General features: G+C 36.8%; 1 protein-coding gene across 2 annotated transcripts; it reads left to right on the top strand.

Annotated features, from left to right (window-relative positions):
• Positions 1 to 6,074: 6,074 nt before the first annotated feature.
• On the top strand, positions 6,075 to 17,531 carry LOC119660476. 2 transcript variants are annotated; one of them, XM_038069067.1, is made up of 4 exons: positions 6,075 to 6,290; positions 16,690 to 16,830; positions 16,904 to 16,977; positions 17,037 to 17,531. In XM_038069067.1, coding segments are annotated over exons 1-4 (321 nt in total). In that variant the 5' UTR covers positions 6,075 to 6,185; the 3' UTR covers positions 17,038 to 17,531. The 2 variants fall into 2 exon arrangements, with proteins under 2 accessions (XP_037924995.1, XP_037924994.1); XM_038069066.1 differs by having other exon boundaries at positions 16,904 to 17,531.
• Positions 17,532 to 17,572: the final 41 nt, after the last annotated feature.

Raw genomic sequence — 17,572 nt, 5'->3', positions numbered from 1 at the left:
TTCTTCTCCAGGATAACAGAAGCACTGAACAGTTTAAGAGAGAATGGTTAGGTCTGGGTTGTTTAAAATGTTGCCACAAAAAATATTGATTTGCTGTGAGAAGCTAAAATGGAACGTATGTAGTGTGAGACATTTCTGATTAATAAGAAGAAATTAAATAGGCGCCACAACGATAATCTTAGAATGATAATGTGGTTGCCACTGAAAGATGACCAAAAGACGTAGGAAGATGAATCCAAATTAAGGCAGGAATTGACTGGATATCCATAATGAAAATATACGCATTAAGTATGTGTAGATGGTATCCGAAAAGTATTTGAGCATCATAGAGAATACCAAAGTGTAGTTTTTGATTGAAATCGTGTAAACTTTGCAGTTTTAACAATTTTAGCAGATTGCAATCCTGTATTTTTAGAACATGATGCCTTAAATGTTTATTTAAAGTGTAACATCAAAGCTCAAAATCAAATTAAACATTGAGTAATATATATCCCTTCTAAGCGATAAATCCATTACTATTACTGATAAATACTCCCTAATCGGTTCATGTTCGGCGAAGACAAATTAAGTTAGTAAGTGCAAAAGGATGTAATCAAATGCTGTGAAGACTATACACTTCTTAGTTTATAGCGTATAGTCCATTATATGTTTGCGATAAAGTATGTTTCTTTCCTTTTATCCCTTGTCCAAGCATTATATCATGATAATTTATAATGATTGCTAACAGAGAATCACATATAGCGTGTTAGTTCTAGAAAAAGCTCTAGGCAGGCCAGAATGTAAAAATGTGTATATGCAGGAACGTGTATGGTATATGCAGAAAAAAGCAGTTAACTCCAAAATGTCTTGTTGGTGACATAGGCTGAATTTATGAATGCTTTGTCGGATCTTCACATGGTTTTTTTGCTGAACTATTGACACATTATTAAATCCCTTTATTTATTTCAAAGCAAAAGGCAAAAAATGGTAATAGTTACGACGAATGGATGTAAGCTACGATTTATAGCATAAAGCCTAAATATTTGATATTTTGCAGTATTCTCATTAATCACGCCATTTCGAAAAATGTATAGTTAGTTTTATATTGTAGGTGATTATAATTTGGAAAATGGTGAATTTGGTAAATAGAAGTGGATACAGAGAATATATGCTGGGAACTGTCTGATAAGTTTGTATCAGGGACAAGTGCATTTGAGATTTTGATTTAATTTCACGAAGTTAAAGACTAAACTAACAAACTAAACCAGGTGATTATAAATAGAGTTCAAAGGAATATACATATCGAAACCTTGTCTGTGCCAATTATAACGGTAGCATTGTCATAACCGTGATAAAAGAGAAGCTATCTTAAATTGTTTAAAATTTAGAGGTAGTTGAAGCTGGCATTACCAAAAAGACCGTTATTATATGCGATCTGCTTTCCGTAAAAGGAAAGCTGAAAAAAAGGGAAAAATATGATATTTTCAATCTGTACAAAAGATATTTTTATTGATATTTACAGAGAGAAATGTCATTGTGCTCTTTAAGTATACATGCATTTTCGACTTACAGGAGAGATATCACTCCTGTAATTCTTTTTCAACATGGCAGGTGTATTTTTTTTCTTTTGGAAATTTCTACCAAGTCATGGCATTACAAACAAACATCTTTTATGAAGTAGTTCTACTTTCTTTTACATCATAGCAAATATTTCCGCGATAACGGCGATTTAGGGGAATCATATTCGATTGTGAACTATCGCAACTATCCTAAAAACATTTTCCACAATGGTTCCTCTTCGAGATAATCGATCATTAAAGACCTCCTTTTCGGCTGAATCTAAGAGTCGTGCGAAATGGAAAAACAACATCTGTAAGGAATACGTGTGAAATTACCAGGTCAGGTTGTGGAATATGCAAATCCTCGTTCGCCAGTTCTTCAATAAAAGATATATTTTGAACAACACCGCCATCAGAGACCCGTCAATTTGTACCAAAAATGCACCAGCAAGAATCCGTATTTTCAATCAACTATAGCTAAAAGACCTTTGTAATTATAATAATTTAAAAAGAAGAATTATGTCAATATACTTGCCTTCCATCGCACTTTTGCAATATAGGAAATGCCTTCTTTTTTCAAACAACATGTAATGGGGAAACAGGTTTATGGATGTCTGCAACTTCCATCGTCCCGTCGTTGGGGATACATTGTTCGAGCACATGAGGTCAGTTGGGTTTCAACTGACCGACACCGCACGAGCAATCAGATCGACGACTTCGCGATTACCAGTAGATTTAGGAGTTGTTTCTTGTAGGTGCGTAACAAGAGAGGCATTGACATCGGCCTTGAAAGGGATCACCATCTGATAGTCATTCACGTTCGTTCAACATTGACCGTTTGTATGATCCAGCTATCGCTCGACAGTGGTAGAGCTATCTGCTATCTTGCTGATCAGACGGTAATCTGCCATCAGTAGTGCTCCTTTCTGGGGTGTACAGCTCATCGGCTAGGTCCCAAAGGGGCTTCGTAAGATCTGGCTGACTGCGGAATCGGGGAAGGGGATCGATGAACTGAAGGGGTTGAAGGCTCTATTAACCACTGCGAGCAGTAGCGTAATACACTCGACCTCCGGTATTGAGCGAAATCCCGAGAAGTTCAGCGTAGTAAACGCCATGACAAGAGAGAATACAAGTGATTATGAAAATCTAATGATTCTTCACTTGATTATTTTAACAAGCTGATATCTGAAAATAGGGTTTCTTTTTGTAATCGCTTCTTGCATCAGTGCTTACCATTTCCCGATTTTCTACTTCTTTGTGAAATTACAAAAAGCACATCCAGAACCGCGGAATCATCCTGCTCCATCCAAGATTGGACTGAACATATGTGTGGTTCTACAGTGCATAGTTTCAACTACGCAGTTCAAACTGTTCATTAAAACTGACCGTATGTGTCCAGCCTTACTTTGAATTATGTATAACTGGTTATATAGGATTTCAAATCTCCCTTGCATAAGATTACAACCATATTACATAAAATTTCTCATGAAATTTGACCCTAGCATCGAGAAATTTGAATTTAAAGCATTTATTTTTATTTCTATCTACTCATCGGAGCCAATTTTCTATTTGATGCTTTTAAAACACCCACAAAAACATCAGCTTGAAACGGGTAGCAATACGCACACAGCCTTTTAATCTTCGAAGGATCCTTTTACACCTCTGCTGTATGAAGTGAATTACAACGATGATGACGCCATGGCTAAAATATCTTATCACGGCTTTCCAATTTCTTTATAATAAATCAACACCTGACCCACATTGACGGTAACATAAATTGGATGAGAAAGAGAATGTAGAATGATTCACAGTAGGCGGCCCCATTTTACGACTGCGAACACAGAACAGAATGAAAATAAACAGCAGGAAATCTGAAGACCAGAGGAATCGTAAAAAATGTTCGTAAGTAGCTTTTGGTTCGCCCTTAAGACCCAGGCCATTATGTTTGTTCTTTACAGTGTCATGATTCTTATAAAGAATTTCCCTTCTCTAGATGAAGGAATCATTATTGGTTTCCCAATGAACGAGAAAAAAGGGGATTGAAGTGAGATTGAAAGGGATTAACTCCACGCTTTAGTGGTACCTGAAAACTGACTTCGAAGAAAAAGAGAATATGATTTAATGTCGCATCTCCTCTAAACTTTCTTTATTTGCTTTGCTAACTTCTACGTTTTGAGCGATTGTCTAATTTGAATCAATAGCAGCAAGCACCTCATTTGACTCTTATTCTGCATAAAAGAAATATTGACAAAAAATTTATTACACATGAACAAGATTCTAGCGTCTGTAAGGTAATAGTAATAGGTACAGACGCCTGAATAAAAGCAAACAACTTAGTACATCAAAAACGTAGGAAACATACTCAACATACTCCCGAAGTGTTTCCACCTTAGAAAAGGAGTCGTCAGGAATGTCGGTAATTACGCATGCAGATCCCATTATAACTAACACCCAAAGGTACTTGACGAAAACCTTCCCATCAGCAATGATTCCCTACCCTACAACTTCCAAACTCGGTATTTATTCTGAAACCACCCAGAGTGCTTCTAGGCATTCTGTACACATTTCCGCTTGGATTATTTTGTATGTTCCCAATTGCATTTTCCTCACTTAAAAGAACATTCAGCGACATATCAAACACTCTTCTAGACATCGTTAATTAAAAGACGGGAAAGCAAAAAAATATGGAAGGACCGTATCCTTGGCACACTCTAGGAAAGAATATAATAGCAATGGCAGCCACACCAAAAAACAAATGACTCTAATTAGGCCTCGTCTTGCCTTTTCTTCCCTCGCCTACTTCTAGTATTCATTATTTCATTTGTTAGTCATTTGTCTGAGTTTCTTTTCTTCCATGCCGCTTTCCGCATTTTTCTTTGAAGGATTTAACCCTCCTTTTTTGAATTCGATCTTGAGTATCGGAAGTGAAGTATAGATTATTAAGGAGGAATGATCAGAAAGTAATGTTGCAGTGTAGTATTAGTTTATTTTCGTCGTATGTCGGAAATTTTCCCAATTAAATTCGTCTTAGTTTCAAGCTAAGTTTCTTTACAATCGCTCTTTTGCCCAAGTGAAAAAAATATTTGTTGTTTTATTTGCTTTTCGTTCACTCAGTTAAACCGAAATTCCATTTGGCTGACTAGATTCTAGTGTGGATTGTTTTCGAATTAGGGTGCAAATGTAAGAAAGCAGAGCCCCTCCGTCGCTTCCTACCGAAATGAATGTGGAAACCAAACTATGTACGGAACGGAAATACTAAGAGAATGGCAAAAACCTAGGTCCCGACCGGTTGATCTTTAATAAAGCACTTAATGAGCTAACGACTCATCCTGAATAGGGGGGAGCTTGGCCTAATTATCTTTACACGTTTCCAAAGTTTCTTTCTTGTAAAGATTTTAATGGGATTAGGATGTTTTTCACTTCTGGTCGAGAACGAGAAAATAAATAAGTAATTGCATTGGAGGTAGGCAAGGAAGCAAACTGGCTGAATGGCACCTACAAAGGATATAAGAATAAATGGAAAGTTTTTGTGAGGGTAAAACAAGCTTGAATCGGAGTATTCTCACCCCCGGAAAATCTAGTCAAAAGAAGATTGATACATACTTTAATATGTATGAAAGAGAAGTTATATCCTTTCATTTTCACGATAAGCACGTCTTTATCTCGCTGTAGAAAGTTTCATCATGGAAAAGGATTTTGCCTTGCTTTAATAACAACGTTTACGTAAAGTGTCATGGCGATATTGCCACCGTTAAAATGTATTCAGCTTAATATCTTAATTTAATCACAAGGATGACATAAAAAAATGCATGGTTGAAGTTAAATATGTATATAGTACATTATTTGAAATTAAATTACCACTTCAGTAGCTCATATGGACTTGTTGATATTTAAAAGAATTTGTTGAAGGGCAATTACATATTGATGGAGAGATGTACCCCTCTCTTTAAATCACTTCCATCCATTCTGTGCTAGAGGAGCGTGACCGTGCATACATCTATTAATTTAATATACTATAATATATAGAATGTGATAAATAGCTGCAAATTTAAAAAAAAAAATTTATGTAATGCGCTGTGTTCGGCCGCACAGGTCGTATGTTGCTTTGGTACTGAATGTCGGCAGACTGTTGGACAAATATTGGTATGGTAGAAGTTCCCGCGTCGAAGCAAGTCTCTTGTTGATCTGCTGTTTGCAGTGTAAAATTTTTATTGAGGCGGACGCGGCTAAAAATGTTGCTGAAAATATTAGTTGATTCATACAGTCTCTTGAAAAAATGCTATCATCCATTAGACAAACAATAGGTAATCAAATGTATTTTTTTTATTTTCTGTTATGTTCTATTTGAATAAGCTTTGCCATATCTGGTGTATTACCCTATGGTCAAAAAGTACCGGGAATTTTTAATATGAATAAACCGCGCATGTCAAAGTCGGTTATTTTCGATTTTCGACTTCTTTAAATTTGTACCACCTTAAGTGATGAAAATGTCAATATTTTAGCGGCAATCATCATCAGTATCTGGCTGGCGTCTGTTTATATCAGTCAACTTTTTACCTTTTGTCGCCTCTTGATATGGATAGTTCTGTTGAGTAAAGAGTTTATTTAAAATTTTGTGCTACTAAGAAAATTTCGTGTGCTGATGCAATGAAAATATTGCAAAAAGGTTTTGGAGAGTCTGCTCTTTCAGAAGCTCGAGTATACGAGTGGTTTCGGACGCCTATCCACGTCAAACACCGAAAATATACAAAAGTAATAGAAATGATACTCGAAATTATCATTCCAGCTTAAGAGAGGTTGCTAATGAACTTGGCATATGGAACTGCTCAGCACATTGTGATGGAAAGTTTGCGTATGAGACGTGTCACATCCCGGCTCGTTCCGACAGTGCTAAATTTCGTGCAAAAGCAACATCGAAAGACAGTTGCTGAGGACATGATTTCTGAAGTGAATAATTACCCGACTTTCATGAGACGTAGGCCTACGAGCTTAACATGAAGGCAAGTCAACAATCGTCCGAGTGCCGCATCGGCATCGTCAACTTTCGACAGACTTTTTCGCATACTGTTTGTGAATTTACTTTAAATAATCTGAGCTTCACACCCAGGGCATGTCATCCAATCAATCTATTGTAGTCATAATAAGTTTTGTAAATTCTACTAGTGAGATTTATTGCCACAATCTTAATATATGAGTATATCAATGATTCGTAATCATCTCAATTTTTCTCTCAATCCATTTCTACTGATGAAAGCTTCCTTCTGTATACCTTATTACATTATTACATATTATTTCTATTATTATATTAGAGGAAATTGATCTGCTGAAAACCAGCAACACCACCAAAAATTAATATTTTCATATACATAGCTTCACATATAATACGAGTAATAATAGACAAGCTTTCACTTAGTTTCGGCTGTTTATTACATTAGTAAGAACTGGAGGTCAACTGCCGGCTTACTGACCTTACTATTATTGTTGTCGGTTTTAACAATGGAATAAGAACATGCCTGTGGACACAATTTTTAACGTATAATACTTCAAAGATAAAACGATACAAGCAATCATGGACTGTGCATGCTTAGCAGATTTTGTACATTTTCCTCGAATAGACAAAGATTTAGATAAACGCAAAATACTTGATAAGGCATTGGGAAGGAAGCAAGTGAAATTTTTAAAATTATAGCCATAAGCAGTTCAACAAAGTGATTGGGAATTTATTTTTATTTGTGGAAAGAAAAAGATAAACAATTGGATTCTATCTACACAGGATGTCCCGCTCGTCATGTCAAAAAAGAATTGAAGAACGAATATCCTATCTCAACCACCCTGACTCTGTCTGTCTGTCCGTCTGGCTGTGACTTATTTTCTCAGAAACAGTTTCTTTCGTTGATACCATTTTTGGTGGACATTTGGGAACTGTTAATCCCTTTTCATTCAGCGAGTGACATTGTTTTACATTGAGTTTAAGAGTGGTGCTGGTTTTTTTTTCACCGAATATAGTCATCTGGGATGTCAAATGAAAGGTCTCGATTAGTACATTCGAAAGCTGCTCATTTTTGTTATAGGAAAGTAATAATATCTTTCACGAACCCGTTCTCAGAAACTACTGGTTTAAGTGGTGGTCAAGTCTTATAGGCTATAACATAAAGCATAATACCATCAATTTGGTGGGAATCACACTGTTACTAACCAAGTTACAATCAGTCGGAGTTGTCCCTTTTATGCAAATTTACTGTAATCTGAGATGAATGTCAATATCACACTACGCTTTTTCTGCTATTTGTATGTATGTATATGCTCAATCGTTAATGCTGTGGTACTCCACACTATTAATATATTACTATCCTTCAAGAAATAACATAAATAATCGCAAATTTTCAATTAACTGCTTTTCTATAAATCTCTCCAAAATGGAATCATCTGCAGAAGATAAGATAAACAGTTCATCTGAAGGCTTTTCTATTTGAGCGCAAGAAAGGAAACGATAGCCCTTGGCTATGACAATGAATATGATAAAAATATTTGTCACAAGTGCTCTGTGGCTTGGATTCTTCAAATTTAATATGCCCTACAACGCTAGAATTATGTAGACAACGGCTGCTACCGAAATGAATTTTTCCTTGTTTTATTCTCGTATTATGTGAGCTTTTTCCTTTATTCTCTGTCCCCTTGCCCCCGTATATGACGACATAAACGGAGTATATTATCATTTAAAGCCGGATTCTCACAGAGTTTCTACTGGCCAGTGGAGATAATGTATGAAACACGAGCGTATAAAAGTCAATATGGCAGCACAGTAAAACAGAATGCAGGGCATCTTGTGCAAGATCCAATGGTAACAGCTTTTAGCTATTCAATGATGTATTGCTCGGCGCGTTTGCGGCTCTCTTTACGATAGTGTGCAATATTTATTTTATTGAATAGTTGAAGAGTTAGCCTTAAAGACATTTTTTATGACGTGAACGTTCATATCTTCATTGAGTTTCGGATATGAGAGATCTCGTTGTCTCTTATATACCAGCTCGAAAATTAGATATAAATTCCAATTTCTTATCATTTCTCATTTCTTGGAAAATTATTTAATCATATAAATTTTTCCATGAATTTATTATTATAAAAAGTAATGAGAAAAATATTACAGATCACAAAGGTTAGAAAGTGAGGTTTTCGGAGTGCTTAGCACCGAACAGGTGCGATGCAATTTTTTTTATTGGCTGGCCAATAAAATCTTATAAATAAGCAGTCAACATTTCAAGTAGCTCCCTTAAAATAATTGTCTAACTGTTTGCTTGTCTGCCTATATGTCTGTTACATGCGCTTTTCTGAGAAATAGTTATACCTATTGAAAGAAAATTTGGTGGAAAAGTCGCATGGAAAACTTGCATGAGTAGTGTCCAATTGTCCGAAGCTACTCGAAACGTCTCCACAATCTGCGCCATTTTGTTTATTGTACATATATGTAGAAAATTTCATCAAACAATTTTATAAATAAACGACTGAATGAGTCTCATTGTACCAGATTTCCGAATAAGTTGCGCTTGACTACAATTTATCCTTTTCTCGAGGTCTCTCTAAAACCATTGATAATGTGTCTTCGAGAACAGCTTCCGTATATTATCTAGAAAGACGAACTGCAAAAGCGATAGGATGGTGCCTGCTTGTGACTTCTTCGTGGTATATACACCGATGTATACTACACACAGAAAACATTTGACATTTATAAATGAAGCTCAACTGATAAAATCAATTCAATTTCAAAGTTGACATTTTAAACCTTAATTTATTCAGTGAATCTCCTTAAGATTATGCAATTTCCAGGATGCCAACAGCGATAGCTACAACGACTCTCTTGAAGGATTCATTACGTACACTATACACAGAATTATGTCATTTAGAGAGAAAGAGGATGAAAATGTTAGGAAGTTCGCACGAGTTTGGGGTATGGGGAAATTTGGGGGAATGTTGCCAAAAATTCTAGGATATTTGCATACTCTCACGAGAAATGTAAATAAAAGGAGCATTTTGTTAATCCTCCTTAGTTCAATCCGTAGGAAGATGTTATTTTCCAAGTATAACGAGACTAAAGCGTATGGTCTCGCCACATATGCTTTAGTGAAATATTTGTTCATTTTTAGAATTTTGGGAAAGACAGCAGTGGTGTGAATAGCAGCCGATTTCATCGTGACATAGATCTAAGCAAGAAAAAATTCAAATAAGAACGAACGTTTTGCAACTTCATAGGGAAAACAGAAACTTTGAGTATGGAGTTGACTTTCTACTATTCTATTGTTTTTTTATTTGCTTAAGATCCGCTAAAACCCTAGATGTATAAACAATAACGCTATTTTTAAGATTTTGTTGACAGACATATGGAATTGGCAGTATACTATTCAAAGACACAGTCTGCCATAAGGTCAGTTTAGTTTCAATTGACTGACAGCATATTTTTAATTAGATCAAACACATCGCGATGAGCAATAGCTTTGGGTGTTATTTTTGGATTTGCGAAAGAAGAAAAGATGCGCAGACTTCGGCCTCCAAGGAGGAGATCATCACTTGAAGATTGCTTATTTTCGTTTGCGTTTTACGTCCGTACCCGTATCTCGCAGAGGAGAGCATTGATTCCCTAAGCTCAACAAAATGTGCCTACGGGATTCAGTTGTCGCTCAGCAGTATGAGGACTATGTTTCTAAAAGTGCTCTTTCCTTTGGAGCAAGTGAAGTTTTTGGCCACTTATCGAAGTGTCGCAATAGGAACTGGTTGACTGCTGAAACATGGAAGCAAGTCACGGCAACATGCGAATGCGGACTGCTCCTCCAAACCAAAATGAAAACATCCCTGCATCTTCTTAAAAGTTAGGGCGCTCACTCATTTGTAGATTTTGGGTCTCAGATCTTTGCTAGTGAGGGGAAGAAAGGGATGGTCGGAGCTTCTTAAAAAAAACACTCGTGTTGAATGCGACCATTGGAGAGGGTTTTCTCGTACTTCCTTGAATGGAAGGATAACATCTAAAATGAAGCTGAAACGGATAAAAGAGGACCGACAGAGAGTTGTCTGGTTTCCGCTTTGGACCTTTTTGCACTGATCACCCTTCGTCAAATCATTTTTATGGGTTTTAAATCTCCGCTTCACCTAATTTTCGTTGATTTCGAAAATTTTTCTGACGTCGTGAATAGAGAGTTTATCTAGAATGCTCTGCGCAGAAGGGAAGAAATGATCTCACTTACGCGACTGCGATTCACTACGAATTTCGAAGGAAAGTCATAAGGCTAAGAACAAGATCCATAAAAAAACGCACACAGGGAATCGAACATTATTACCGTATTAATGACAAGAAGCTACTGTGTTTACCGGCAGACAAGCCGCGACGGACAGTTGGCGAGAATTCTTCGAGTAGGTACCAGCAGCTGAATTTGCTAATATTCCACTTTCATAAGCGACACAGAAGCGACGGAATCAATCAAACGATTGAAATCGGGGAAAGCAACATGACCTGATGGCATCGCAGCTAGTCTCTGGAAGCCGCAGGATTGGTACCCAACATTCTAGCTCAGTGAGTTTTTCAATTGGGTTAGTGAGAAGGGGAGAACACCATCTGACTGGCAAGGAAGCGCGACTGTTCCAATATAGAAAAAAAGGCAGACAAGCAGAATGTTTAAACATGAAAATATTTGATAATCGACAAATAACCGTGAATCAGGTGTTACTCATGGAGAAACACCATGAAAAGCATCGCCCAATTATATTGCCTGCCACATAAAGTCATCTAGTACACTATGTGGCAAGACCTAATGCTAGATGAAACTTAAATTAGTCTACTGCGATCTAAAGAGTATAGTTCGAAGTGTGCAGATGTATAAAATCGTTTCGTTTCTCTGACTGTGTTCATCAAAGAAGCAACTCGCTCAAAAGTGGAGTGATGCTTTCATGCAGCATACTTTCAAACTGAATCTGAACTATACAGAATTTTGGACAACTGATCTCAGTGAAATAGGCACTATCACTGTCGGTGGCGTTCTTCTGCCAGTATATGCCAAACGAAACCTTTTACCATAATATTGACCATAATGTGGAGCCCCATACTGGAAAGTTCGGTTGTAATCTTTCTGTTATTAACAAAGTGAAGTATGTACCACGTATGTCAGCCTCCATTGGAGCCACATCGAAATTTTTCTGTAAAATTAATAAATTTTCCTTAACTGCCTGAAAACAGTACTACGAGAAATCGTGCATTTCATTGTTCATTACACACAAAGATTTCCAATTGATAATTGGGTTGTAATTATGCATACAACTTAAATTGAGCTAAAAAGTTCTCAGCTGAGACGTTAAGTTAGTGGTGCTGATAAATTTCTACATATCTCTTTCCTTCGAAGAATCAATGAAACTTCCATTAATGCGTGACATGTAATATACCATATGTGGTTTCGGTAACTGTGTACACATTCACACTGTTCATTCACCTTACCCAAAATAATTTTATAGTTCATTAGAGCAGATATTTCACTTTTTCGCATACGAAGAGAAGGGAAGAGATCAAACACAAGATTCGAAAGCATCGATTGATTTTTAAAAGGAATGGAGTGTGTTTATAAGGGATTTAGACAATTTATTAATATATTCATTTCATATTGTGATTATAGGAATGATGGATTAAAGTTGAGATGAATTTATGGGACGGGAATGCGTAAGAACTTGAAATATTGTAGATACATAAGTAGATCATTTCTTAGTTGAACCAAACGTTCATCTTTTCTTAAAAGTGGATTCCACTTAATAATCGCGAGAATAAAATCACGATCTCCCAAGGGTAGTAATCCCTTCACTATCACTTACACTTTTTACGTTGACAGTTATCTATCCCTTCACTACTTGCCATATAAAAGTACAAATGCAGATTGTAATAAAATCTCTGCAACTAGTGAAAGTGTAAGTAGCTGAATTCTTATTTTGCGGATCACATTAAAAACTGATTGAGAACTGTTTATTCGCCATGTTAACCAGCATGGAGGACGACGTTGCCAACAGTTGAATTTGTATTGATAAATGCAGTCTGACTCTTCTCGCCTCCTTTTAGGATCTATGTTCTCATATTTAAAATTCTCTATGGAAAATATGATACACGCTTAAACTGGAGTGATATTTTAAGGAATTGGGGGATAATAACGTGTTTTCTAAAAAATACTCTTAAATGCGGCTAACATTCGCTAAAGAATGTGGTGAATGATAAGGAAAGACTAGGCCAAGGCCAATAAGCTTAGATTACATCTGAAGGACTTGAAGAAAAGTTTCATTAATGATCCGCAAATGGACACAAACGCTTACTCCATACTTTTTTGCTTCTATTTTCTCATTTTCTCTATTGAACTAAAAAGCTTCACGTTTTGTCCTTTTTTCTTTGTTTTTTTTTTCGAGGGATTTATACATGGCTCGACCTTATTAAACTGCCCTTGGAGTGATGATGTTCCTCACACTGTCGCAGCCTGTAGCCGTTCGCTTTTGTCTAGGGTGAAAGCACGACACAAGGAATAGTAGGGAAATAATGACAATTTATGAGGCTCCATTTAGAGCTTCAGTATTGTTCGCAGTAGATAATTTAGAAAAATGCGAAAAGTATATATTTTTCCCATTTGTTCTATATCCTCCATTCTCATCCTGAAGCTTGAGGAATTCATTGGGGTCGTTTTCTCGAAGGCACTGTAGAGTACGAATTGCATGTTTTATTAGGGTTAAAGGGCCTATCTATGTTTCTGTCAGGATTACGTTTATGCCTTCAGATGTCTTTAAGTAATAACTGAATTAGATAGATGGAGATATTAGCCTTTATTTCGAAGAAGAGTTATTGAAAAATACTAATGCAAAATATAACAAGATATTTGATAGCTTTAATTTATACATAAGTTACGGATATTTCCAACGAATTTTGTCTCAATAGGTGCAGCCGTTTCAAAGAAAAGTGACAGAAAGACAGACACAGCATAAATATTTCGACGTTTGCTATTTTCCACAAAGTTTGACTTCGCAGTTGATTTGTTCACATTACCGTTTAATTTTTGGAAGTAGTTTTTTTTTTGTAGCTGGAGCAGCGAAGCGTGAAATCCACTCTCGACAGAGGACCTCAGCGCATAACTGCGCTGTAATATCCTTCAGAGGTATTGTCTCAGGCCACCGCGTAAAACGGTCAATGATCGTGAACAATACTTTTATCCGTGTGAGTCTCGCAAAGTGACTATTATATCAGGGTGTATGTATGGAAGCACATTGACGGCTAGATATACTTACTAGAGACTAGCCGGTTCACTGTCCGAATGCCGCTATGCGCAAAATCGTATACTGAACGAAACACTTCCTTGCGTATGTGACTGGAATATATGACCTAGGTCCCTTTTCGGAGATCTCGCAGCAGATAAAGGAAGGTGAACCGAAGATAGGAGACTCCTTCAACTTGTATTTGGAGTCCGACTGTAGGTTCTAAAAAAGTGCGTCATCCTTTTGGGCCGCTGCGAGTGGCGAAAAATCGACTGCGGTTGCAATGCTGATTTAGAAGATAGGATAAACCGTCAGCGACTAAATTGTTTTTACCGGACATGTGTTGATTGTCCAAAGTAAATTGGCTAATAAAGGTTATGTATCGAAATTGGCGAGGGGACGCTTTGTTGGGCTTTTACCGTAAGGGGATGATGGAAAATAGAGTCAGGTTAGGTCGGAGGCGGCTAATACCAGCAAGGCGGCATCGAATTATTTCTAAGTGCTTGAGGAAAAGTCCGATTTCTTCCATAAAAGCTGTGGCTGCTAAATCTAACATACTTCCGGCTGTGAAGGTGAGCAACAGAATAGTCCACAGAAGATGAAGGGAATCAAATGTATACACTTACATCGATAGAAAAGTACTGGTTAGTTTTCCTATCATCATTGGTTGGTTGGTTGTTGCTGAGTTCTTTCATGTTCCACGGACGTCATGGAAGACTGCACATGCGACCACATCCAAACTTGCGAGAATAAATGACCAAAACCAAAAAACATGGTGGTGGCTGGATAACGTTTTGGGGATTGATTTCATATTATGACGCTGGAGATTTAGTCTCCATTACCGACAGCAGAAAAAATCTGATAATGAAACTCTAGTGAACTCTAAGCAAATATTTTGTCTAGTTAGGCATGATAGATTCAATTTTTCGCTACATACCCATTGTCATTTTCTGTACTTTCGAAACCTAATTACACAAACAATAAAAGTTTTTACTGGCTGTCGAATACATGTGCTACAAAACCGCTCTTCATATAGCTAGTAAATAATTCAGCCAGTCTCCATCTTGAATGTCGGTTTTATTTCATCCTTATCACTAAAATTTCCCTGAGAACTTATATATCTTCAGAATTATTATATTCCTCCGCCTACGTCTACTGGGGAAAATACTCCCTGCAATCCCAGCTTCCAGACAACTCCATCTCTACTTGGGCTGATAATCGTAGGAAAAACTTTTAATCAATTCGCTGAAAATGAATCACATCCGAAAATAAGGTTTTTGAATAATTCGTCGAGTAATGGAGCAAGTAGGGTAGACTTGTGGAGTTGCCCATGATCCAAACTTATAATCATCGAGTTAGTACGGATGAAAAGAGTATAAGTGGCTCTGAATTTACTTTATTTAGAAAAATATACAATCAGAAGAAATCGAAGCGAGGAAGCCCAAATAAGAAATATATAAATGAGTTTTTAATATCATCCTATGAGAAGCCAAACTTCTATCGTTATCGAATAATAACTGTGATATATATATATCATTTCTTAGAAGTCAGGCATATTTGAAAATGTGTTTCAACGTTTTGATATCTGAAATGTACTCACGGGGGTACTTAATTCCCTACAGCACGGATATGACCCAAATCATAAAAATTGGATATTTTGAATGCAAGAAATAAAATTAAGTTTTGTATAAGAGGTTTTCCGATAAACATGACACTTCCGAGCTGAATGAACGGTTTGAGAGCTACTAGCTGTGAAACAAGCGTGATTTATCCTACTAAGTTCATATAACGTGAAATGAGGGTCGCCCTTATTTCAACGCTTGATCCAATCCAAAAAAAATGTTGCACTTCATATTTATCACCAGAATCATCTTCGATTCTTCCTTTACACTCTATCGGCTCAAACACTTCTGCAGTGGTTTTTGAGCTCAACTGACCATAGGGAAATAGCAATGTTCTAAATAAGGTGATTTCGGTGGCTGTTTGGTGGCGTTATGGTATTGTGGGATGGTGTGTTATCTGTTGCGAACTCCGGGAGTTGTTCACTAAGTGGATAGAGCACTAAGCTATCGCAAAGAAAGGTTGCCGTTTAAATCACACTGATGACAGAGGTATTTGTATGATGGCCGCATGTCGGATACGAATTAACTTAGCTGTGAATGAGTACCTGAGTCAAATCAGGGTAATAATCTCGGGTGAGCACAATGCTGACCACATTGCCTCCTACAGTGTACTGTGGTACCGTTACGGTCTTGAATGAAGTGCTCTAACACACTTCAACGCCAACGATTATTATTATTATTATACTTACTTTTGTAGAGAAGAAAAGTCTTACAAAATTGTATTCCCAGTTCTTCGAATAACCTTTTTGGAGCCAAGATCTGTTGAGAAAAAATATCTTTCAAAAACCCCGGAGTTCGATACGTCACCAGCTGTCTACATAAAGAGTCATACTTATTTATTATAGATACGATATGGGAACAGGTTCTCTTTGGTAGCACGTACAAACCGGAAAACATTCATAAGAGTAGACTAACGCGAAAATGCTTTGAACTTCCTCCAAGTTAGAACAATTTTGTAATTGAAAAGTATTCCTCAAATGCAAGTTAGCTAATCTACTTGTATGTTCATAAAAAAAATTTAACAACATTCGGAGATCCGAGAAAAATCCAAAAATATGTATAAGGCCAAAACTTGGCGGCATAATACCAACAGGTGACATTATCCGCCCAATATCTTTAAACCTGATCTGAAACTATTCAATATACTAAACTAACTAATATAGAATCCAATTCTGATCTCGGCCTCTACAATGCATAATCTCCATCCGGCTTAGTACAAAAAATTAAGTATCGATTTGTTAGTATCGTTCTATCGTTTTCTCGCTTCCTTGCAGCTACAATCCAACTGCATTTGTCTCCATCTTGTTACTTGTTCCTCCATTTGGAATAATGGGAAAGAGTGGATCTTGCTGCTTCGTCATCCAGTATCAACGAGTAGAGGAGACCAGGAGAACAAGAGTATCGTATTGCTGTGCGTTAGTATCTTCCTACTGGTTTTTGATGGGCGATGTCACGTAAATCTCTTTTAAATACTTCTTTCGGTTTCAGTTTTACGACTTGCTTAACAAGCATATTTTCTACAAGGTTTGCACCACCAGCCCGATCCTGCTTCTTGAATTTTGGGGAGATTTTGCGCCAGTCCTTGGTGCGTCGATCCATATTTTACATATGATTTTACTGCAGAGCTGCTTTGGCTGGATTCGAAGATTCCACTGTGCTTCCGTCGACACCTGGGGCTTTATCTGCTTTTAGTGCCAATTGGGCTGTTTCCACCTTTTCATTGTTTGGGGCCGAGAGTCTCGTTGATAGAAGAATATAGAGAAGTGGGTTGATACAGCTTTTCACTTCAGATTATTAGTCTCTATTAATTACAATGACAAATAAAACACCGTTTCGCCTTTACATCACGAAAATTTCATCTTAAATATCATTCACAATGTGATTCGTTTTATCATATACTTTCAATATATTCCATTTTCTAGTTATAGTATAAAAATATGCACAGAAAAAAATCGCCAATTAAAAAGTTGCACTTTTTACTCTCACCTCTTTCATTTGGTTGCACCGCTTTAATTGTTATCAGAATCTCAAATTGTATTATGATTTACATTCTTTGTTCGTATCTTATATAGTATATACCGGCAAACTTCATGGTAATTGGTTAATAATTACTAAATTACCCATACACTAATTAGACGTTGCTTATGTTGATTTAGG

Source organism: Hermetia illucens, chromosome 6 (genome assembly GCF_905115235.1).
Source record: "Hermetia illucens chromosome 6, iHerIll2.2.curated.20191125, whole genome shotgun sequence".
NCBI classification, from domain to species: domain Eukaryota; kingdom Metazoa; phylum Arthropoda; class Insecta; order Diptera; family Stratiomyidae; genus Hermetia; species Hermetia illucens.
This window is presented reverse-complemented; position numbering and strand designations above follow the sequence as displayed.